Source organism: Formica exsecta, unplaced genomic scaffold (assembly GCF_003651465.1).
Source record: "Formica exsecta isolate Colony F162 unplaced genomic scaffold, ASM365146v1 scaffold38, whole genome shotgun sequence".
In the NCBI taxonomy this organism is placed as follows: domain Eukaryota; kingdom Metazoa; phylum Arthropoda; class Insecta; order Hymenoptera; family Formicidae; genus Formica; species Formica exsecta.
This window is the reverse complement of record NW_021851042.1, coordinates 899,927-923,710: the sequence shown is the minus strand read 5'-3', so window position 1 is coordinate 923,710 and position 23,784 is coordinate 899,927. Positions and strand designations below refer to the sequence as shown.

The 23,784-nt window shown below is 33.2% G+C and overlaps 3 protein-coding genes across 6 annotated transcripts in view; 1 reads left to right on the top strand and 2 right to left on the bottom strand.

Annotated features, from left to right (window-relative positions):
- LOC115239451 (SH3 domain-containing protein 19) overlaps positions 1 to 4,164 on the top strand; it is a 4,811-nt gene extending 647 nt beyond the window's left edge. The window contains exons 1-6 of one of the 2 annotated variants that reach the window (XM_029813968.1): positions 7 to 112; positions 318 to 396; positions 502 to 631; positions 937 to 1,713; positions 1,795 to 2,061; positions 2,140 to 4,164. In XM_029813968.1, the coding sequence (XP_029669828.1) occupies positions 320 to 396; positions 502 to 631; positions 937 to 1,713; positions 1,795 to 2,061; positions 2,140 to 2,259 (1,371 nt within the window). In that variant the 5' untranslated portion in view covers positions 7 to 112; positions 318 to 319 and the 3' untranslated portion in view covers positions 2,260 to 4,164. Of the gene's footprint in view, positions 1 to 6; positions 113 to 317; positions 397 to 501; positions 632 to 936; positions 1,714 to 1,794; positions 2,062 to 2,139 lie in introns of those variants that run through there. The other variant, XM_029813967.1, reaches the window with a different exon arrangement.
- A 94-nt stretch (positions 4,165 to 4,258) lies between these two features.
- On the bottom strand, positions 4,259 to 7,542 carry LOC115239452 (probable G-protein coupled receptor 139). Of its 2 annotated transcripts, none has more exons than XM_029813969.1 (7): positions 7,027 to 7,542; positions 6,657 to 6,835; positions 6,401 to 6,573; positions 5,421 to 5,634; positions 5,109 to 5,291; positions 4,852 to 5,035; positions 4,259 to 4,695 (listed from the first exon to the last, which is right to left on the bottom strand). In XM_029813969.1, exons 1-7 carry the CDS (start codon positions 7,128 to 7,130, stop codon positions 4,365 to 4,367), a joined length of 1,368 nt encoding a protein of 455 aa, XP_029669829.1. In that variant the 5' UTR covers positions 7,131 to 7,542; the 3' UTR covers positions 4,259 to 4,364. The 2 variants fall into 2 exon arrangements, with proteins under 2 accessions (XP_029669829.1, XP_029669830.1); XM_029813970.1 differs by having other exon boundaries at positions 6,401 to 6,545; positions 7,027 to 7,539.
- A 100-nt stretch (positions 7,543 to 7,642) lies between these two features.
- Positions 7,643 to 23,784, bottom strand: part of LOC115239456 (cysteine-rich hydrophobic domain-containing protein 2) — a 196,282-nt gene continuing 180,140 nt past the window's right edge. Inside the window, exons 3-7 of one of the 2 annotated variants that reach the window (XM_029813975.1) lie at positions 13,550 to 14,281; positions 12,425 to 12,635; positions 12,207 to 12,323; positions 12,043 to 12,093; positions 7,643 to 12,001 (exon numbers count right to left, since the gene is read on the bottom strand). In XM_029813975.1, the coding sequence (XP_029669835.1) occupies positions 12,043 to 12,093; positions 12,207 to 12,323; positions 12,425 to 12,635; positions 13,550 to 13,671 (501 nt within the window). In that variant the 5' untranslated portion in view covers positions 13,672 to 14,281 and the 3' untranslated portion in view covers positions 7,643 to 12,001. Of the gene's footprint in view, positions 12,094 to 12,206; positions 12,324 to 12,424; positions 12,636 to 13,549; positions 14,282 to 23,784 lie in introns of both variants that reach the window. The other variant, XM_029813974.1, reaches the window with a different exon arrangement.

Genomic DNA, 23,784 nt, shown 5'->3' with positions numbered 1-23,784 from the left:
ACGACGCTCCGTGTTCCGTTTATCTGCACCGTGATATCTGCCTTGACATGTAGTGGGCGTACATCGCGCGGCGACACGAGTCGACGACGTACATCGTGGCATCTGTCAGACAGTGCGCTTTGTTTTGGAGAATTTTTCACAGTTATTTGAGATCGCACACGAATTTTGTGTGTATGTGTGTGTGTGTGTGTGTGTTTGTGCGCGCGTGCGAGAGCGAGTGTGCGTGCGTACCAGCGTGTGCGAGGAACGGATTGCGTCAAAGCTCACAATCAATTGCGTCGTTTGATCTCATCTGAGGTTGTCGTTGTCGCTTTCAGAGATGCGAATACCAACGCGAGCGGCGCCTCGTCCCCCTGGCCAAAGTGCGACGCAGAGAGATCCGATCTGGAGCAGCAGGTATGTTAATCTTATCATTTATATAATTCTGATCGAAAATTGCCAGGTAATGCTCCTGGCAAGTTCTATTGGAGTCTATGTTATATATTCTTATTATGCTTCTAGTAATGACATTTTTGGAAGTAGCCTGATGACGCAATCTGTACAAAAGAAAAAGCCACCTCCTCGACCTCCACCTCCGAAATTTAATCAGAATCATATACAGTATCAGAAGGATCAGAAATCAAGGAGGCCGGTAAGAATTGTGATTTATAAAATTTGCTTATAATTCTTAACACAATCATCGCAGAAGCATTTTTGAGAAATAGTTTGTATCAATAAAACATATGCTTCTCTTATAATAGCAGTGCATCAATAATATTGAAAAATATATTGTATCTGCAGTTTTGAAAACAAGTAAAAGCATGTTCAGAAATGTTTCTGTTCAAATTGTAGTCTGCATTGTATAGCAATTCAATTTATTTGTCAGCTGCAATGTATATTAAATTAACAAACTCAATTTTTAAATCTTACACATATATTTTATTTTGTGCACATTAGGCCAGACCAACAGAGCTACTGACTAATTTCTTTGGACGAAAGAAGCAAGAGAATCTTCCTTTATCACGTCCTACCTGTCAATTGCAGAATCCGATATTACAATCCACAAACTCTATCGCAACGGTATCTTTGATAGATCTGAGTCCACCTGGATCACCAACATTCACAACTCGTTCTAGTGATGGGGTCAGCATCGACAGTTTTGGTAGTGATGGAAATTCCAATCCATCTGTGTTCACGAGTAGTGGAAACACATCGCAAACAGAAAGTGCCTTTGAAGATGATTTTGATTTTTTTGGTATGTCCACCAAGAAAATAGCGCAAAATGATCCATGGCAAAATAAGACAACACTGCAGGATCCGTTTGGACCTCTGGAAGAAACATGCTCGAATGTGCCTCAAGGCGCTGGTGGCACGTGCCTCTTTCCTCCTAATTCCAACAATCGTGTAGCGAATAGTGTGCCTTCCAATCTGACTGCTTCTAAACCTTTCGTCACGTCGATGCCTACGATAATCCGAGCAAGACCTCCTAAGCCTCCAGCGCCAAGGATACCATTTAAAATGCTTGAACCAATACCTAAGGAAGCATGTACCGATTTTAAAATTTCAAACAGTATGGTTTCAAGCAGTATGATGAATAAATCATTGGCGATAGGTTTTTCTAACGCCTGGTCCAATGACTACAAAGAAAGTAATAGTCCATCACCACCCATGCCTACGATTCCGCCACCAGCACCACCTGCGGATTATTTGGCAGAATTGAACGGCGAGCTTAGCGTAAGTATTATAAACTTGAAGTTATATAATATGTGTTTAAGAGAACAAAACATGTTTGTCAATAACAAATTCAATTTACAGAAAGATCTCGAAACTAAACCTTATGGTATTGCGTTGTATGACTTCCCAGCAACGCATCCAGATGACTTAGCTTTAAAAGAGGGCGATATTGTGCAATTAATAAAAAAGATCAACGATGATTGGTTGGAAGGAAGAATAGGAAATCATCAAGGAATCTTTCCATTTAATTTCATTGACATTAAAATACCTCTGCCAGGTTTATCGGACAACATAGTTACAGCACTTTATACTTTTGTAGGAGAAACCAGTGACGACTTGTCGTTTGAAGTATGAAAAATTTTGCAACAAGGCAGTTGAATGAAAGGATCTATTGTATTCCTAATATATATGTCTAATATGTTACAGGAGGGTGCAAAAATTACAGTCATATCGAGGATATCAGAGGATTGGTTGTATGGTGAGTACAATGATAGAAAGGGACAATTTCCAGCAAATTATGTTAATAGACTTCCGCATAATATCTAAATATATTCTCAATATTTATAATATATAAATATATTCTCAATATTTTGTATTAAATCTATTAACAGTTTACTGTTTTACGAGATTCTGAAAACCTCCGTATTGCAAACATTATTTAGGATTATCAATTGTATCTTTATAAATCAATATTAAGGATAATGGAAAAAAGGAAGTGTAAAATTGATTTTTTTATGATCGTGTACAAATTACTTACAAAAAAATGCAAATTTGAAAAAATTTTATCAACGGAAAGACTGAATTACACATACGATTTTTATTGTATTTCAATAAAAATAATCATTGAAAGTATAATCGCGATACATTATATTTAGAAATTAGAAAATAACAGTTTCTGCGATATATTGATAAAATATGTACAATTCGTTTAGTCTTTCTAAAAGTTTTGCACCTTATACTGTTTGCAATATTTTATAAAGATTACTATTGAAGCAAATCACATATAAAGTTTCTATGTTTCTTATTTTTGAGACTTTATATGAATCTGTATTGAGAATTTTTTCACCAAATCTTTTTCATATATGTGCCTTATCTCTGTTTTTAATTGTACAAGAAGTCAAAAACATCTATTTTTCATTTTCTTATTACACATATATTTTGTACGAGATTGTTTAAGGTTTTCTCTATACTGTGTATCTGATTTTCAAGAATTTATATATTTTAGTTTATTTCAAAATCATTTTAAATATCTTAAAAAATTTTCTGAGAATTTTTTACTTATGAAGACATCTTTGTAAGAATATATTTGAAAGTTTAGTTTCTGATGTATACAAAAGATAATCATTTAAAATTAACACATTAATTTCGTATAAGGCATAAAATGGCTGATCTGTCAAGGTTTATAAATGATTGTAATGAATAATCCATTTTAGTTTAAACGTTTGCTTCCAGTGTGTTAATTGAAGAGTTCATTTTTGATAGTCAGTTTTATAAACAACCAAATAAAAAATAATATACTTTATTAAAGTTTATTATATTCTAGAATATATTTTAGCCAAATTTAGCATGCAAATACAGAGTTATAACTTTTGTGTTGTACATATTATTTGAATTTAATATGTCTGAAGGTAGAACATTATTCTATCTTCCTATTTATGCGCTCTATATATATAAATTTCATTTTAAGAATAATTTATAAATGATAAAAATGGTTATCCCTGTATAAATAAATATGTTTTATATTTATATTGTCACATTTATCATGTATTTTGAATTAATTTAGAATTTATTTCAGTTGAGTTACCAACAAAAAAAAACATAATTGATAATACAGTTATAAATATATATTACATGAGTGCATAATGTGGAATAAAGACACATAGCTTAGGTAACTATTCATTTAGCCTATCTTTAAGATGAATAAACTCTTTATGTATGTTTAATTATATCTATATGTGAATTGTGTGTAATTGTGTGTACATGCGACAAAATTGATTCGGTAGGGCGCATTGAAATATATTAGGATATTACATTTTATGTGCAGAAATTTGTCAAGTCACTGGCTAAATTTTATAAAGAAAATCAAAATTATTAATTCTCTATATCCTACCGAGAAAAATGTAAATCTTAATTGTATATATTAATTTATCCGAAAAATTCTCATTAGTACAGTATTAGCATATTTTTTCTAGTTACATCAAAGGTCTGCATTGGGACCAGGATCTTAGCATATAAGATGAGATTAGAAAAGGCGAGTGATAATAGCAAAATTGATAGTTATATTTAAAATGTAATAACAAATCTTTACCATGTAATTAAAATACTAATTAATTCTTAAAAACTATGCTGTTCTGCAAGGAATGCCTAATATGCAATGTGATATTTTGCGATGTTTAATGTATAAACATTTCACATATGTGTATGCAAAATAAACTAGAGAAAATAAATAAATTTTTCTGTATCTATTTGAATAAATTCCAGAATTATTTAAGAAAGTATAGACGTATGTGTATGTGAAAAAAGAAATAATTATTTATAAATTTTGAGTTGAATGTACGATGTCTTTATCTTTTTTTCAACAAAGGATAAGTATGAGTTGTATGCAACATTTTTATCGAAGGGAGTTTCTTTTTATAAAATATATTTTGTTTTTATAACTGAGCAATATTGCTATTTCTTTCGTTAGCATTATTTCCCATATTATTGTCGATAAATTGTTTACTTCGCATAACAGCTCTTGTCAACGATGTACTAGAAGATCGTACCGTCGCAAAATGTTTATGACAATTACTCCATGTGTTACATTTTAAAATGTTTTTATAACACAAGTGTGAATTCGTATAATTTTTCAACGTTTGCGTTACGACACTTCGGAACTTCTTTCCTGCAAGATAATACAGAAAGAAGTTTATTGCAAAATTCCAGTGGTATATGTGAAAGAACAAACCACGGCACCATTTGAGTAACATCTTCTCTTGCAACCTGAAAAGATAACATTACGCCGTTTTCAAATATATGTATGACGCAATATTTTTTTTTTTATATGAATGTCTCAAGTAGAAGAAATTTAATTTCGGCGTAGCTTAGTGTAACATTAGAATATTTTTTTAATATTCATATTTATAATCTGTCATTTACCAGTGTATATAATATCCATTTTCTTCTACATTTTTAGCAGGATATTTAATTAAAATTACATCCCAATAAAGTTCCAACGTCTCGACGATTCCGAGTGGCAGCATTAAAATTAAATGTACTATCGATACTGCAAGCAACATCCTACTGGAATTGTGGCTTCTGTTACTTTGATATCTGAAATTATCTAAAGCGAAAATCGCATTCTTAAATCTCTTGTCATAACGTTATATATCATAATAATCACGATGATGACTTACGAGTTAATTTGTTGTGAATTTTATAAGACTTTCTCATGCGAATAATCAATAACAAGTTACCGATGGATATAAAAAGCAACGGTAGCCATGTGGATAGGGCGATGTAAAGGTACATAGCGTTACCCCATGGTTTTATTTTCTCCTGGCATGGTGCAAATTCGAAAACGCTGTCTGTCTCGTATCCTATAATTTATAATTCGACGATAGAAATAATAACTCATAATAATAATAATAATAATAATAATAATAATAATAATATAACTTAATTGTAAATAGTAAAAAAATTAATACGATTATGCAAATACACTTTACCGCCAGAGTACAACTTTGTTAAAGATATTATAAAGCTTATGCAAGTTAAAGTTGTGATAATTATAACTGCAGAACAATTCTGGCAACCGCGAGCTCCAAATGGAAACATTATTGCGATAACGCGCGTCCACGTGAGAGCAACGATCAACCAAGTCGACGTAAATTGGAAAAGCTCCATGCTCACGGAATTTGTTCCGCATAAGAATCTGCTGTTCTGAAGAAATATATCCTGAGTATTACATAATTATACCTGTTTATAATTCTTCTGCTGTCAATAAGTATCTTCCTTTAACATGCTATAAATTATTCAATTATTTGGCACTATTTTAGAGCACGATATTACAAATGCGCATACTGCATGTGGAGAAAATTTAATAATTCGAATAAAATTAAAATATAAAGATTTAATCGATAAGTTTCTTATAGCAGAAAGATTGAACAAAGTTCGATCGAAGTTTTTAAGGAGACGTGTGCAATTACGAAATCATATGACAAAATTATCTGTTTTTATATTCTTTTTTCTCAACTGGATTAACATTCAAATAATTTTTGTTCACTTTTTTTTCTTATATATTTTACTACATTTTGATCGGTGCTTTTTGTATGAGATCAATTTTTTGGCAACTTTAATTTTTGTAATTTTTAAGAAATTTACATTTTCTTCTCTTAAATCGCGAACGATCAAATCCTATTTATTTCTAAACAGATTTTTAAAAAATAACGATGGGACTAATAATTTCCAAGGAAAAGGTACATATACAAACGTCGAAAAACACGATTGCAGCAAAAGATTTTAAAGTCTTTGACAGAGCATTTTTATATGTGAAATATTTTTTTTACGCTCTTAGATATATCCAAAAATTATTTTATATACCTCAAAAAATGTTCAAGGAATCATTTCATTAAAAAAATAGTTAGAATTTTTATATTTTAGTCATTGCACCCGCCTCAAAACGCAAAATGGACATGAGAATATTTACCATAAAAAGATCATTAACGGATGTCGAGTGCGATTTTGCGACGCTGACAGCGTAATTGAAAATTAATGCTCCATTATCCGATATAGCGAGCGCACTTAGATAAAATGACAAATTGGAGTCACATAACACTGGTATGCTCAACATACTAAAAGATACAGTATTTAGCAATACACCTATACGAAGTATACGAGTTACAACTTTTATGAGAACGGTCAAAGATTGTGCACAGTACGCAGCAAAATCATTAATTCCTTACCGAGTATTATTATAAACGGTGTTATATAGCGAAGCAAGAAACGGACGAATCTGACGAACGGCTGCAACGATAGCCAGTAAGAACGTACTTCGCAGGGCCATTTAATTTCTAGATCGGGTTGCGTGGAATTACGAATGAAATCTAAAACTGTTATGGGCAAGGGACACGTTGAAACGGTGCTGAAAATTAGAAAATACAGCATATATACGTTATTCAATATTCGTAATTAGAAAGAAACGATAAAATGATATACATCTATTTTTTGTTTTCTTCGCATAGCTTTTTGTAACATTCGATTGTCATGCTTTCAAGTGTATATAGAATAGGAAAAGAAATAACATATTTAATGTCATCATATATATTTCCTTACCTGGAAGTATACGTAGAGGAGAGCTCGTTAGAATCCACCGATTGCGACAGCATATTTGCGACAAATATCAACGCTTGAATATTTTTATTATGTAGCAATATCATTTTGCACTAACAATAAGCATGTAACATTCAATTCTAATCGAGAACCTTAAATTCAAGTCTAGTCTGACGCTATACGTGAAGAAGTATTATCTGTCTTGTAGCACAGACATGACTAACAATGGACTCCTTTTAATTAGAAGCTGCAAAGCATCTGTTGTCAATTATCATAATGTAATGTACTGATTAATGTAATATTCTGATTAACATTTCAAAATGAGCAGTTGTATTGCTTATACATTGTTATGCTTAGAGTGCATTAACACAGATATCAGAATATATATCTACTACTATCACTATTTGATCAAAATAAGATTGCGATTAAAGCTAAACTGCATTTAACCCACAGTTAATAAAAAATAATTTGTATTATATTAGATCAGATTATATACAAAAAATAATAATCTGATTAATTTCCGATTACTAGAAGACACCTTTTGATAGGAACAGTAAGCTTAAAATATATTTGGCAATTTTTTAATATTATAATATATATTTGGCAATTATAAAACTTTTTATAATAATTGTTTTCAAACTTTATTTTCAAACCGGAAAAACACAGTTAACATAATACACAAATTTACATGGTTAACAAAAGGCATACGAGAAATATATAATCATAGCAGAAAATTAGTTGTTGTATAATAAATTACATATTATATCAATTGTCAAAATTAAAAGCTTGCCTTTAATAATATATTTATGTACATTTCTCGTATCTCACATTGTCGCATCAATGAACATTATAATCCTCTAAAAGGACAATTTCTATCCGTCGCAAATTGATGATATGCTATTTCGATTCGTCATGTAATCTTATGCAATGGCTTTACGAGTTTGCGGATATTGTTATTTTATTTATGCGCAATATATATATAGAGGAACCACTCTCATTCTATACAAATATATTTCTTAACATGTCTTATTAACATATAATATTTACATTTATGATTCACACAAATTTACAAGTGAAAGGCACATGTTGAAACCACGATAGCTTGACAATAATTTTGCTACTTAGCCATTCTTGCGCTAAGAATATCTTACAACTACAATTCTCCTCTATATTGGCTTTAAAATGTGATATAAATAAATGCCTTGGCAAGTTACAAATCTAATATAACTAAACTATAGTGCATGTAATGCATGTATATGATATGCGATGTTCTACAATTGTTTTATTCGTTCTAATCTGCTGTTAATGATATCTTTCAATGCGATATATTTAATTTGCACAAAAAATATTCAATCTGAAACGTAATTTTACTATATTCAATACCAAATCGTAAATTCTCTTCAAATTTTTGTCGATAATCCTTATTCATTGCGCTTTCCACATTTCTCTTGTATCTATCAAAAATATATTCTCTTCCTCCAATATTCTGCAATTTAATCATCGATCTATAAATCTTGCCATGCTATACATCCCACAGATCCATCATATCTTATTTACATAGTTATTATTACACTCCTACATCTTGTCACGTAACACCGATATTTTCATTTAAAAAATCCAACTCCTGCCCTAAGAAAAAATATTTCCAATCTTTCGGATAATATTCGATCTCTTAAGTAATAATAAACGAAACAGATCTGAAATGTAAACCAATTCCGGATAATTGGTTTCCATGCGATATAACATCTGTTTTTATAGTTCAATATAAATATCTGTTTATATATTTATATGTAGCTTATTGAATGATATGAACAAATGGAAGAATCTTTTTTTCGAGTGATGCTTTGATATTTCTTTTCATTCACACATCCAACATATACATACAATATTAGCTGAGCTCTATAAAACAATATGAGTTGAAAAATAGTTTCAAATTACATAAGTATATTTGTTTAAAATGCATAGTTTCTAAAGTGAATGAACTAGTAAATTGTTACCAAACTAATTGTCTGATAAGCTACGCATAAACATCGATAACCAATATTTACATTTAAACTATGTAAACTATGTGTCGTCATGTGTGTTATTTACATAGATAATTTACGAAGTTTATGCTTATAATTCGCTTTTCTTTTTGTTTTCAAAATAAGACCTTTCCTCAAAACACATAATTTTTATATTTTCTTGACATTACAATGCTGTTATTTTATTTAGGTTGAAGATCATTTGCATTGCTGTATTTAATTATTAATTTATATGGAAAGATGAAACACTAATGAGAAACAATAGTTTGTTTTGTTTACAAAGTTTACATAGTTTATAATCTATGTGAGGAAAAGATTATATAAATTTTCATATAGACACCATGTACATGTAAGTCATGTAAAGACTTAATTAATTTTTTAGTATATATTGCCCATAATCATATACTAAAAAATTAATAAATTAATAAGCTAAGTGCAATTGCATTACTTATATTCTCCTGATACTTGGTATATGTATTTCAAGAAAACATAATTAGACCGTATTTGATATTTAAATAGAAACGCGAGCAACAGAGAATAAAGTTTACTTCTATTTGTCAGTAAGAGTTAAGTAATGTTTATTCCTAAAAAATATGTGAGAATTGTTTTTAAACGTGGTTTAGAACCATACTCTGTCTCTCTCTTTGCCCAATTTTGCAACACAGCCTTATTTTTATTACATACTATCAAGAGAATTCTGATAGCCAGTTTAAAAAGCACATATGTACGGTTCCATATTACACAGTACATCTCGGTCTCTATATGTATATATATATATATATATATAATTGAATGTTTGTTCGATAAATCATCGATTAGAGGGACATTACATATAGAAATACTGATACTTTACTCGCTTTGTAGAGTTATCGGAAAAATAATATTTGCGTAACAATTCGATCGTACACCCGCTCGAAAATATAATAACGTGATTTTTATGAGATCACGATTTATAACGATCTTATTATTTGATGTATCATTAACTATTCAACAGATCATAGAGAGTATAATCGTTCCACATTATCTCCATTGAGTGTGATGAGAAATCTGTATAAATAATTCTATTTGCTTCATTTTTCAAGATACTAATGATAAATGGATTATGTCCTACGATTTGTGATTGAAATCAGATATGGCAATATATCATTCTTATTAATCTACATGACACGGACGCCTCTACTAATGCAACGCTTTTTACTTTGTCTTAATTACTCTATAGAATAAGTACAAATATTAGAGAAACAGAGTAAATCTGGGTATTCTGTAAAAGGCTTTAATGTAGAGAACTTCATGAGATAAAGCACGGGCGTTATGTGTAATTGTTTGCAATACACATTTGAATTCAAAACTAGTCTTTTGTTCTCAATCACAGCCACTGAACAGTAACAGAAACATTTTGTAGTATTTTTACATGCATTTGCATACTTTCCTACAACCTTTTTTCCTTTTGCAGGCGCCTGGTGATGAGTAATTTTACTCGTTTTAGTTTAATTTTATTTGGTTAGCGTGAATCCAACATAGAGCTGATAACAGCTGCATTATTACGTGTTAAATAAGTTGTTAATGGAGAAATATCTGTGCGGAACCATATTAAGTTGTAATATAAAATAGTGCCTACACAACCAAGTTCCTTGATGCTTTACATGGGAGATGTCATCCTGATATGCTATCCTGATATTCTATCCTGTTTTATACAGGTAATAGTATATCATTAACAATAATAGGGTAAACAGTACTACGATAGCAGTGTCATTTACAAATAAATTGAGATATATTATTACTTACAAAATTAAAATTTATTGATGACAACAATTTTCTCACTTTTCTTAAGATATATAATTTAAACATTAACTTCAAAAAAGAATATATGTGACAGAAATGTCCCTGCAGCAAGTTTTACTATTGACCTAAAATCATACGGACAAAAATCACGACGATATAACGTTGGCTTTTTTTATCATGAAACAAGAGCAAATAAGCTTCAAGGTAATCTTTCCTACGATATTTCCTACGTCCTTCAGTATAACTATAATTGTATTATTTGATAGTTGTACTGTTTACCCTATTATTAGATTGCTGTGTTTCCCAACTAAATTTTTTTTTATCGTCATTTTATATTTTGTCGATATTTTATATTTTTATCAACGAGTTTGCTATCTACATTTTCTGAAATCTACATTAATTATCTTAATTGCATATAACAACGCGCGTTTTCTCACTTCAGATGTTTCGTTCATGTTAAAATATCTTGTCAAATTTGTATCAGAAAGTAAAGCTGTGCTTTACATATCATACTTTCTAATATCACCATGGTAAGAAATTAACTTATAGTTAAAATAAGTTTCTATATATGTACATGTATGTATGTACAACGTGCATGTGTTGTATTACGCACAATTAGACAGATTTATTAGCGAGATTTTTTCATTTTCACTTTATTATCTGTATTTTAATATGTTCGTTGTACTGAATCAGATTAATTTCTCACCTGAATGCTTAAATTCTAGTTGACGAGTACAGATTTCTGTATATTACAAGGAACTCAGTAAGCATTATCTGAGATTATTACGTTCACGCAATTAAAAAAAAAAGTGACAAATAAATTATCGAGCGGTGTTTTCAGTGCGAAACATATTTAGTAAGAATAGAGAAAATGATGAGAAACTAAGATGGCGATTTAATTTACAAAATTTAAAACTGATATAAAGAATATAAAATAAATAATAACCAGATTTTTCTAAATAGCTGTCTCTTTTTCTTTTGATAATTTAAATTTCATCAATTCGTTATTATGTCGAATTATTGTACTGTGCATTTCTACCCATGGTATTTACAAAAATATGCATTAGATAAGTACCAGAAAGAGTACCTGTATCATTGTAGCGGCACTTTATCTGCTCTGCATTTCTCTGCATGTAAGTGTTGCATTGCACAAGATTTATATTGATGCATTATTAATTGCACAATTTAAATGTACTTTATATTGTTTATATACTTAGTCGGGCTTATAGATTGGAATCTTTGGAATAAATTCAATTAGAAGAACCTGTAATGTCAAGAAAGAAAATAAAAAAATAATATTAGTTGATATTATTGAGCTTGCACAATATATATATAATAGCTTATCCTAGATTCTAATATAATTTTGTAATATCTTACATATTCCATCATAGAAGAGCTATCGCATCTCTGTTTTGCCAATCTCCAATGTAATCCGAGTTTATGGTAAAGTCTACTGTTTTCCCATTCTAACAATTTGTTTAATGAGTGTTGAGTCTATAAAAGAAGATATATATACATTTAAATATTTATATATTACATATTTATTTCACAAATGCTATAAAAATCTCAAATTTCACATAATAATTATGTCTTACCCTTTTACTCAAACAAATAACAGGCCACAGAGAACATCCTAGGGTACAGCAGCAGCATACACAACCACAGAATAACCACTTAACATTAACAGGTAAAGTCTTTTTCAGTACACTATTTATTCTCATAACGGTTGCCTTAAATTCTTCTGGTGCTACCCGGGATATGAGGCCATTAGGAAACTCCGATTCAAAACGATTACTGAGACCGAATCTAAAATAAAAAGAAAAAAGAATATTACATAGATTAATAATCTTCTTCCAACATATGAATAATCATACAAACATCAGTGGCAGATCAGTGGTTAGATAAGACTTTTAATTGAAGACCTTTTAAATAAAGCTATATATAAAATAGTGTATGCTTTTTTACATATAAATAGTTACAGATTTATATAATCTTAAAAGTTAAGGAATTTTGAAAAACTTTGAATGTTAATATATCTAATAAAATTTTGATTTAAAGTTTCACAAGAGAATAACTTTTGTTATATGTGTATATATTAAAATAATAATGTTATTTTATATTATACAGATCAGATATTTGAGGAATATTGTTTATTGATTACAGAAACAATTATGCTAAATAAACAATATGCATAAATATCTTTTTATCAGAAATAAGTAATAATTTATCACACAAACATTTACATATTACATGCAATTAAAAATGCAGATAAACATGGCACAGATAATGCAAAGGTCTTTATCGACAGCATATGTATTTTATAGTCATATATATGTATGTACATGTAAAACATGTTTCATTTTCCTCATTTATCGATTAAAATAATATTCATTCAACTTGAAGATTGATGATATAATGATTTCATTATATGTACATATATATACATACAAATAAACAATTCGCGCGATCACGCTGAATATGCATTTCATGATTAAGGAAAAAATCGCCTCGTCAATCCGCGATGTCAATAACAAGGACGACGAGTCGCGCGTTGCGAGGCGTCAAAATTGACCGAAATCAGGTGATCCATTGTTTGCCTCCCTTTGTGAAAGAGCGCGCGAGTCCTCCTCCACCTCCTCCCCCTATACTTTCGAGACAACAAAGAACTCTCTCGTACGTTCTGATTAGATGCACATACATTTCAACTGATTTCAACTTACACCGTCATATTGCCAGCCCCGCGAATCACGATCGGATCCGGCACCATCGCGACGTAGTGCTCCTCCAAATTATGCTCGTTCTCCTCCTCCTCCTCCTCGTAGATCGCGTCGAAATCCGCCATCGCCGCTACGAATCCGCCGCTTCCCGCGAACGTGTAGAGCGTACAGCATATAAAGCAACGACCACGCGACGTCCGTGTCCGCGTCTCTTCCTCTCCAACTGGGCCAGGTCGACGACGCGCGGACGCGACGCTCTCGCGAAGCGCGTTTCCTCGCTCACATTCCCGCCGCGATGAGCTTCCGGCTCGTCGTCGCGCTCGTCCCGTCGCGATGATCCTCACGAGCGACGATCATCTCCGCGACTACGAGTCCCGGGCTAGGCCAACAATTGCTAGGCTCTCGCTCGTCGACAACGACAACAATCGTGATACTCTCCGCCAGTGTTTGCGTATAAACGTGTCCGCACGCGTGTTGTTCGCTCGCTGCACCTGCACGACGTGCACAACGCGCACTGCGGATATATGCGATGTGTTATGTGTTCACAGCTCATCAATTTTTTACTCGCTGCGATTCCAGGCCTGCCAACGCAGTCGCGCGCGCACGTCGTGTCAGCACTGCTTCTCATTTGAATGGCATAAACAGAGTGTGTCGTCGACGAGAACACATTGACGGGATTTTTCTCCCTCTTCTCTTCCCCTCTCCTTTTTTCCATCAGGTATTTCCATCCATAATCTGTAACATAATTAATGTAGCAATTTAGCTTTGCCAAATTAATCTTTCGTAATCTTTTACTTAGTCTTGCAATGTAATAAGACATATATAAATATAATGTCTTCAAATTGCAATTTTATTTTCTCCCACATAAATTGGATTATCTCTCTCCCTTCCCTTCCCTCAAAAATACATATTTTACTTAATTCTTTTCGTAATTAAATCAGAAGATAATTACGAACGATTCTTTGATATATAATCTTTAAATTAATCGCCTTCGTCTCTGTTGACTCATTATCTGTTGAGCAGTTTACCCGTAAGATAATTTTCTCTTTTAAATAAAGATAATAAAATAAAAATTGAATATTTTGTAGAATAATAATAAAATAAAAAAAAATCCCGTGGCTAACTATTAACGTGCTTTTTTATGTCAAAATGTGAATATTATTTTATCTGTACCGACTGTTAAACTTTTACAATTAATTCATTAATAGTTCTCGAATTGAACATACGATGGCGATAGTATTTCGATATGCCATTTGCATCGACACGCGCACAATATCATGGTGTATATTACTAATTAATTTATACTAAACGAAGTAATCGCATCTGCGTCGTTGCTTTGTAAGTACAATGTATGTGATTATATATTTATTAGTTTATTAGTTATCTATTTTTATTAGTTTAGATTATATATATATAATATAATAACGTAAGAGAGAGAGAGAGAGAGAGGGAGAGAGAAAGAGAGAAAGAGGAAATAGCAAATATTAGCAGTTTCGAAATCAGTATGTGTCTGCAAGCTGTTCAATAATACGATGATTTGCAAGAAAGTTGAATGACGCGAATTATTCGCAAAGCATCATTGTTTCTTATTACTCGCGACTGCGTTGTATTTCACATACAATTTCGCCGACTTGTAAAGATAGCACGTATGCAAATATTTCTCTTTTAATCGATCCTCTTTAATTGATATTTTACTCTATCAGAAAATATCAATTAAAGAGGAGATCGATTAAAATAAAAGTATTCGCGTATGCGCTCTTCTTACAAGTCGGTGACATATGTATATGAAATATAATGTAATTGCAATATGAAGCAATGATTGATAGTTTGCAAATAATTCGCGTCGTCCGACTTTCTTGCGGATCATCGTATCGCATTATTTAACAGCGTGCATATCGTGCTTGGAGCGTAACTGTGCTCCTCGAACGTGTACACTGTAATCATGGACACTCGGTACAGTTAAAATGTGATTAAAGCGGTTACGGATGAGAGTCGCCGGCGTGATTGCGGCGCCGATAAAAATCACGGCGAAACAGAGGCGAGGAAAGGTGATGAGATACGATTTATAATTGTCCGACGTAAATGCAGAACGGAGAGTTGCCCGTCCGGACAGCTATTACCGTAAAGCTATAGCGGAATACGCGGGAAGTGTTTCTTCTCTCAGATTTCAACCGTCTGCCTCGGTGACGATCCGCCGTCGTGATTGCAGCTTCCCGAATGCACCGGCGCGATTTGCGACACGCGAAAATGTGGAGAAATTGCGAGACACACTTTAAGCTATTAATTGCGCCGAAAAAATTGTGTAACCGATACGGTAATGAGAGAGATTGTAAATCGATAAAATTCGAAGATACCTCTTTTTTCAAACTTCGTGAATTAAAATACAAAAATTGAATAAACGAAGCAAAAGTGAAAGGAGCGATTTTGCACGAAAAATAATTCTTGATTTTTGTTCTTTTTGTATCAGATAAATGTCAATAAAATTGACAAGATTATCAGTTAAAGACTTCTTATGAGCTCATTTTTATCGCGATAAATTTCAGAATGACGTTACGTACAGTTGCATACTTTTCAATTAGAAATAATTTTTTATTATCATTTCTTATTAGCAAATTGAGGAAATTATAATTAAAACTTTACCCCCTATGTATCGTCATTTTGTCCTGGTTTCTCACAAATAACTCGGTGTGTAATTTGTGATAATTTTGAGCTCTGGTGTAATTTAGCACAAAGAGTGAATCTTCTTTCTTAATACAAAGGGTTTCGTTGCTTTATGCTTGCGAAGAATTGTTCCAACCGAACACTAGGTTAATTCAACTGATAATAAGCGCGCTTTTATGTACCGGCAGACGTACCATTTTTATACATTTTTACACGGCAATTTTACGGTCTGCTGAAGCGGCTATATATGGAGAGAGATGCAGCCATGGCATCCTTCAACTCTCTTTCACATTATAACTCATACGAAAATTTAAGAGTCGTGAGAATTTACAAAATTATTTTTCGCGTTATATAAAGTTATATCTAAAAGAATGATCAACATTTTTTTTATTAATTGTATTAAAATTCTTTATGAATTATGTTGCTTTTTATTAATTTATAATACGCGTTAAAAAATATCATTGCATCAGTTAATAATATATCCAGATGTATGTTATACATAAACACGTTCTCGCAGCGAAAGGAGCCGGTCCACGATTTAACATCGCTCATTAACCTCGCTAATAATCTACATCATCAGGAAATCGATTTCATCTTAATCTTAACACTATATTTACCGCGAGAGATACAGTTTTGTATTTTAGAATCAAATTATATGGAATAATTGAATCTGCGACTGAACATTATATTGATCATATTATGCATTAACGTGTAAATATATGCAAAATGTCTAACTTTAATCAATTCTTCTGATTTAATCAATAGAAATTAAAACTAACATAAAAGAAGTTATAAATATAGGCTATAAATATATTTTAGTATTTTAAAATAATTTTTATTTTTGTAGTGACTTTTATGTGGTCGACGTGCAAAATCACGAGAAAAGCGTACAGAAATTCGAAGAGTGGCACCACGTCTTGAAAAGGAATCTCAAGATTAAGATAATCTCGAAATCAGGTAAATGAACCATTAATTCTCGACAATTTTAAATGAAATGACAATTTATTTTTGGCATTTGCAACCCTGTGTATGCCTTGAGTCTTCAAATATTGATACTACCGTCGACCGTTGCGCACGACAGTTGATTCAAGCCTGTCGTAGATAAACACGAGAACATTTTACACGTGGAGCACGACGTCTTCCTTTCCCTTCACGTCGTAGAGGGGATTAAAAAGACGGCGATTAGTCAAGCGAAATCGTCCATCGCGTCTGAACATACGAAGAACACATGCGACTTGAGTTACGCGGCACCTCTCGAAATAGAGAGAGAGAGAGAGAGAGAGAGAGAGAGAGAGAGAGAGAGAGAGTGAGAGAGAAAAAGGGGGAGAGGAGGAGGAAAAGAGAAAAGGTAGCGGCAGGGGAAGTCGACGAGACCGAAAGTACCGACTCGACATTCTTTTCGGCTAACCGCCTACTTAATTAAAACAACATTAAGCCGGCCGGCTTGCGCCGAGAACGATGCTGTCCATGGACCGTGCAACAGACAGACGAAACGAGAAAGAGTTGCGGTAGAACGCGAATGGGTGGGAGGGAGGGTAGTTGCAAAGCGGCTTTTAAATCTCGACTGCAACTGCTGCCGCTGCCGCTACTGCTGCTGCGGCTGCTGAATCGGCTCGTAAAGTCCGCGCTGCTTATTAAATTAGCTATGTCCAATCGATTCGTGGATTTTGTGGAATCGCAAATTCGGAGATCGAGAGAGGCGGGATAGTCGTTGAAAGAATTTCTTAATGCGTTTCTCCTAATAAGAATGTCACAGGAAAGAGAGAGAGAGAGACGAGAAATTTCTTTTTTTCTCCCCGCGATATCATCCAATTTATATGCAGCGTGTCGTAAGTTAGGCGGCTTATTAATTTACGTGCACCTGTCGGATGGATTGGGCAACCGTGACGCATTTGTTACTGGAATTTGGCAACGTTTTGCGCCATGTGTCACGACGCCTCTACACTTTGGTTAGTTGCCGACTATTAACAACCACTGGTTACTTAACGCGATACATTTTCGTGCGTGCGAAATGCCGAGGAAACATGTAAAAATGACGGGAAAGCAAGTTTGTTAAATCGTGTGTGAACATGCGAGCCTCCAAGAATCATGCTGCCTGCAATTTATTTATTATCTGGCATTCGTTCAGATTTTTTCTCAGAGGTCTTGTATTTAATCAAATAATTATTAGACGTAGGTAAGAGTGACAGAAAAGAATCTTCCCGATATATAATCAATTGAAATTATTTATACAGCTAAATAAATAATTGCATATTCATGCTCTACATTTAAGATTAAAAAAAAAAATACAGCCATCTAATTTTCTCAAGTTTTATTTGTTTTATAAGAATACTGATGTGTATTAACTTAAACTAAGGATCAAAGGGCTTCATTTAGTGTTAAAAGTAGAAAATGGCATACCGGCTACGAAGCACGCGTTAAATATATATTTTTGCAACATCTATTTGAAAGCAGCCTACGCGCAGCTTTGCCGTTTCATAAGTTTCTTTGTCCGCTTACACCTCGAGCGGTTAAATTCGTATCTAATTTACGCGCGCGTTTAGTCTTTTGATGGTAGATTTGCCGTTCAGGTGGCACACGTGGATATATTTCCGCGAAATCGAGCCGGTCTCGCGCGCCACATCGTGTTTACCGCGGTTGTAAGCGGCTGGTAATGGGTTAACAACTCTGCTCGCTAGAAATAGCGAGCGTATGAGACTAGCCAATTAAATGCAACGGCAAGAGGCTCCTCTTCACGGCCGTGACACTTAGCGGCCTTAAGTAGCGAGATTTAGAGGCGGCAGGTGCTCTGTTCGATACCTACCACCCTTCGTCTTCATCCTCCTTTTTCTCCATCTCCTACGCCCCCTTCACTTGCAGAGTTTCATCCCGTTTCCCTGCCGGGCGCCCCGAGGAAAAACACGTGAATGCTTGCCGCCGCTCTAGCACAAGCACCGCCTCGCGTATTAATAATGAGCGCTTGACGCCGCGCCAGAGTCAGCTTTTGCATCTCCGAAAGAGCCGGGAGAAATGAGCCGGATGAGGAATCTCGTTGGAGGAGCTCGGAGCCACGCGATGCCGATGCGATGGGAAGCACGCGCGCGCGCGTACAAATCCTTCCTTGTCATTTTATTCCGTGGGAGAATCGCGCTCTCGTTAATTGAAGGGACAGGTAGTGGCTTGCGCGCCCCGCTGCATTCTTACGAAAATTGAATTGTCTCTGGAAACGAATTATTATCGTTCCATTATTGTCTCGTATATATATCGGCGATCTAATAGCCTGGTACGCGCTTAGAGAGATTGACGAATGACGTATGGGATTAGGTCAGACTACTATGGCCGTTAAACTTTACAGTTTGATAACCGCAGGGTGTCATAAATATGTCTAACACCTAGGTCCATTTGTGGTTCATTGCATCAAGTAAATAGATATACCGATGTTAGAATTTATTAAATGATTAGAATTTATTATATAAGAGGTTGAGAAAAATAAAAAATTTCGAGACTTTTCACCCAATCTTAAATAATAGAAAGAAAAGTACTTGAGAAAATTTAAAACGTTTGAAAATCTCAAAGATATCGAGATAAAGAGCTAAGATATTTAATATAGAGTCACTTTAGCTAAAAATATTTTATAGTTCTGTTGCCAATATATTTTGCAATAAATTTGCAATATTTTTTTTATGTCTAAATGTATAATTTATTGTGGAAAGCTCAACTTATAATAATATGTTAAAAATATATTATGGTAATATTATAATATGATAATATATGTTTAAATGTTTTTACTAACAAAAAAAATCGCTTTATAAAATAAAAAATCACACTTTACAGTTTCCACAACAAATTTACAAAAAATATTTTCTCCTGTTTTCTAAACCTATTTTTCTCCACGAATATTTATAAAGAACGTAGCGTAGAATGAAGTCTAACTTCGCTTTAGCGTTATTATACTATTCTTCGTTTCTATATCTTGATCGTCATGGTTTTTTTAACATAATAATTTAAGTAAATCAATTTTGTCGGGTGAAGGGAAAAAAATATAAAGGCGCGACACGAAGAGAGTGAGAGGTCCTAATTGCGTGTCAGCTTACGGATAGTCGTGTATATGCAAAAGAGAGCACCCTCGTGTGCACTCGTATCAAAGATGGCGAAAAAAATACAAGGCGGTCTCTCTTCTCCTAATATCAGTGGAAAAATAACCGCCTACAAGTACGTACTTAGCGAGTCGTTACGTCGCGCAGCGGAGCGTAGCTCCTTCGGGAACTCGCTACGTTCATTCGCCACAGTCGTGCTCCGTGTACATTGCGCCCAATCGTTTCATCCAATGTGCCTGACGTGCACGTATAGTATACGTGTCTCTTTATTGTGCGAAAGAGAAAAAAAAAAAAGATACAAAAAGAAACGATCGTGCCTTCATCGATCGATTCGTCGTCCATTGCAGTCAGACTTTAGCGACGTGATATATCGCACCCGGTTCGAGAAAAAAATATGTATTGATAAAACTATACTGTTAATGAATGTCTCGGCTTAATAATAACAGCCAAAAAAATGGAGTTTATTTTTAACGCGTACTTGTCTTATTATGTATAAAATATAGCTAAAGGATAGACAGATAGAGAATACTGACGTAAAAAATTATCAATCGATTACTAGAAACGTGTATTTTTTTATCTCGAAAATCTTTTCATACAAATAATAACTTTTTTAATTCAATACTAATAATGTTTTATCAAAATTTTATTTTAATATTTAATTATAAAGATAATTTTATTTAAAGTCAAAAATTAAGAGATGGTCAAAAACATTACGTGCTATCAAGTTCTCAAAACTCTACTTAAAGTTCATCAAAGAATCTGTAGATAAAAGATAATTTAATAGTTACTTTGTATTAATAGATTTTGGGCATCCTATAATATATTACATAATATATAACCATTTTTGCAGATTTCAATTTTGATGAAAATATCATCTTCCTAGCAAATCTATTATATTCAATATATAAGCCTCTCAATGCTTTTATATTTAAAAAAAATGCGAAAGTTTAATAGTTACTTTGTATTAATAGATTTTGGGCATCCTATAATATATTACAGATAACCATTTTTGCAGATTTTAATTTTGATGAAAATATCATCTCCCTAGCAAAATTATTATATTCAATATATAAGCCTCTAAATGCTTTTATATTTAAAAAAAAATGCAAAAGTACAAAATCCCTTCATTTGTTTTTTTTTCTATTTGCTATTTTCTATTTTCGAATTTCGTGCAACGTGCAATATGCGATCCATTTCTTTTTGTTCGCCGCAATCGATCGAACAGGCGGTATTTTCGTGGCGATTTTCGCCACGCTATTGGCCGTCGAGGAAGCATCCAATGCTCTTGCGGTCGTATTCTCGTTTCCCTCTCAAGGTTTTCATTGGACAATGATCAGCTGCGTCTGTCAGGTGTCTCAATAAAGGCGCGGATATAGATTCTTCCCCCTTATTTTCGACGGATGGATCACCAGTTGAGTTCCTCGAGATCTTTCGTTTCGCCCGCTGTTCCTAAAGTAACGTTAATTCGAAGCGAGAGGTAGAAAAAGGAGTAAACAGGTGGCTGGCACAGTTGTAACATATAATAAAGACATAATTCCCTCAAAAAGATCCCCATTGATATTTCAGGGTTATAGATGAATACGAGAGCTCTTTTGCTTTCTATATTAATTAATTTAATACTATGTATTGATCAACAAAACAAAAATATGCCGTCTCGATATATAAGTTTGCCTGTTTGTCATCGATTGGCTCGGCATATATGTAAAATTATTATCTTAAAGTCTTAAACGGAAAAAATACTACGTAAGATTATAAACAGCCTTTGAGAAAGCTCTCTATTTATATGATAAAAAGTAGATTACTATATGTATATATATAGATTGTTTGAAAAATTATAGATTTTTTTATTAAAATATATAAAAATATTTTATATATTATATATAAAAATATCTATATCCACCAGTCAACCAGTCTGGTGTTTCTAGTGAATTGTTGTCACGCTTTGGCGCTTCTTTAATATTTATGCAAATTTGGTGAAAACTCCAACGCTATTTCGAATGAACTCCAGCGAGAACAAACGTACAGTGAGCAATTAAACTCCGTTGTTAACAACTCGCAGTCTCGTTATCCAACGAAGGCTCGGATGCGATGTCTGGGGTAGATAGGCGAACGTATGCACGCCGCAAATTAAATGTTTGGCATAAACCAACGAGGGGTTGATACTTGCAATTAGTGCATACTCGGAGAATTTTCTTTTTTTTTTTTTTTATTTCCGTTCATTACACGCGCACGATGAAAATTTTATTCGTTCTATTTAATGCTAAATGCACATTGACAATTTTATTAAAATATGCATTTATTCCTGTTTTTTTATATCGATTTAAAAAATCGAGAAATACCTGCAATAGCGACTTTATTTAATCTGTATTTTTGAAAATATAATAATTTCTAAAAAAATATAATCCGCGATTGCGTTAACGAGTTCCAGGACATTTTGACAGAACGGTGAGCTTCGGTTTATCATTATTACGACAGTCAAGTGCCGTCGCAGTGCGAGTCACACTGACATTCTGTATACGTCGCAAAAAATATCGTTTTTTAGCCGCATCTCGTCCGCGACTGCGGCAGAAGAGCGAAGAAGGTGGGGGGTTATAAGCGTTAAAATTGCAAAATTGCATCGCCATTGTGCGGTGATCGCGCGTTCTGAACTGTCTCGAAGGTTTTTGACATTTATGACGGCGCATGATTTACGATTTATTTATGCCGCGGACTCCTCTTTGTAATAATAATACCAGGCGCGGGAGAAAGAAGAAGAGAGACAGACTGTTCTGACGCAGAAAAGGAAGCTACCCCTCTTACGAGCAAACGACAGCCATTTTAAGAGACACTTAACTCTCTTTAGTGCTCCTGGGAACAACGGCAATCTCCATATAAAATTCGATTCTCGGCGTTGAGTGCCCGTAGACAGATGATGACTCGTCTCGGACCGAATGCGCGGGCGTGTCTCCCTTTACGGATGCATAAAAGTTGTATTAAGTATCGCCGTAACAACGTGTTTAGAGTTGCTTGTTTCTCGCGATACCGGAATTGTTATTTGTAAATTTTAAATCCATTTTTTCTACATGTAAATTGCTAATTTTTTTTTCACTTTGATATATGCATCTGTTTAAATGTAGAAAATATAGAATTAGTACAAAGAGTGAAAAAAGATAAAACAGATTTGTTTTCTTTTTATGTTAATTACATTTTCGAAAAGCGAATTTAATAAACAATTTTGGTATAACATGCTTGAGGGATTTTAAATAAAATATTAGCTTCTTCATAAATAATATTCTGATTGTTTTTTGAATAAATATTTAACGCACTTTGCTGCTATATGATACGAAATTACACGCACAAAAGTTAGATCAAAAGGAGACAACTTTAAATTCCAATTTTCTTTCATAAATTCATGATATCTTAATATCTTAATGAAACAGTAATCTTCTTGCGCAATTTAAATCCTCATTTATCTGGCAAATTATACTTTCTTATTTTTATAAGATCCAGGTGAGGTTTATA

Coding starts and splice junctions, on each gene's coding strand:
- LOC115239452 (XM_029813969.1), bottom strand. CDS start 7,130: ATGATATTGCTACATAATAAAAATATTCAAGCGTTGATATTTGTCGCA. Junction 5,292..5,420: donor AACAAAGTTGTACTCTGGCG/GTAAAGTGTATT, acceptor TATAAATTATAG/GATACGAGACAGACAGCGTT. Junction 4,696..4,851: donor AATGGATATTATATACACTG/GTAAATGACAGA, acceptor TTATCTTTTCAG/GTTGCAAGAGAAGATGTTAC.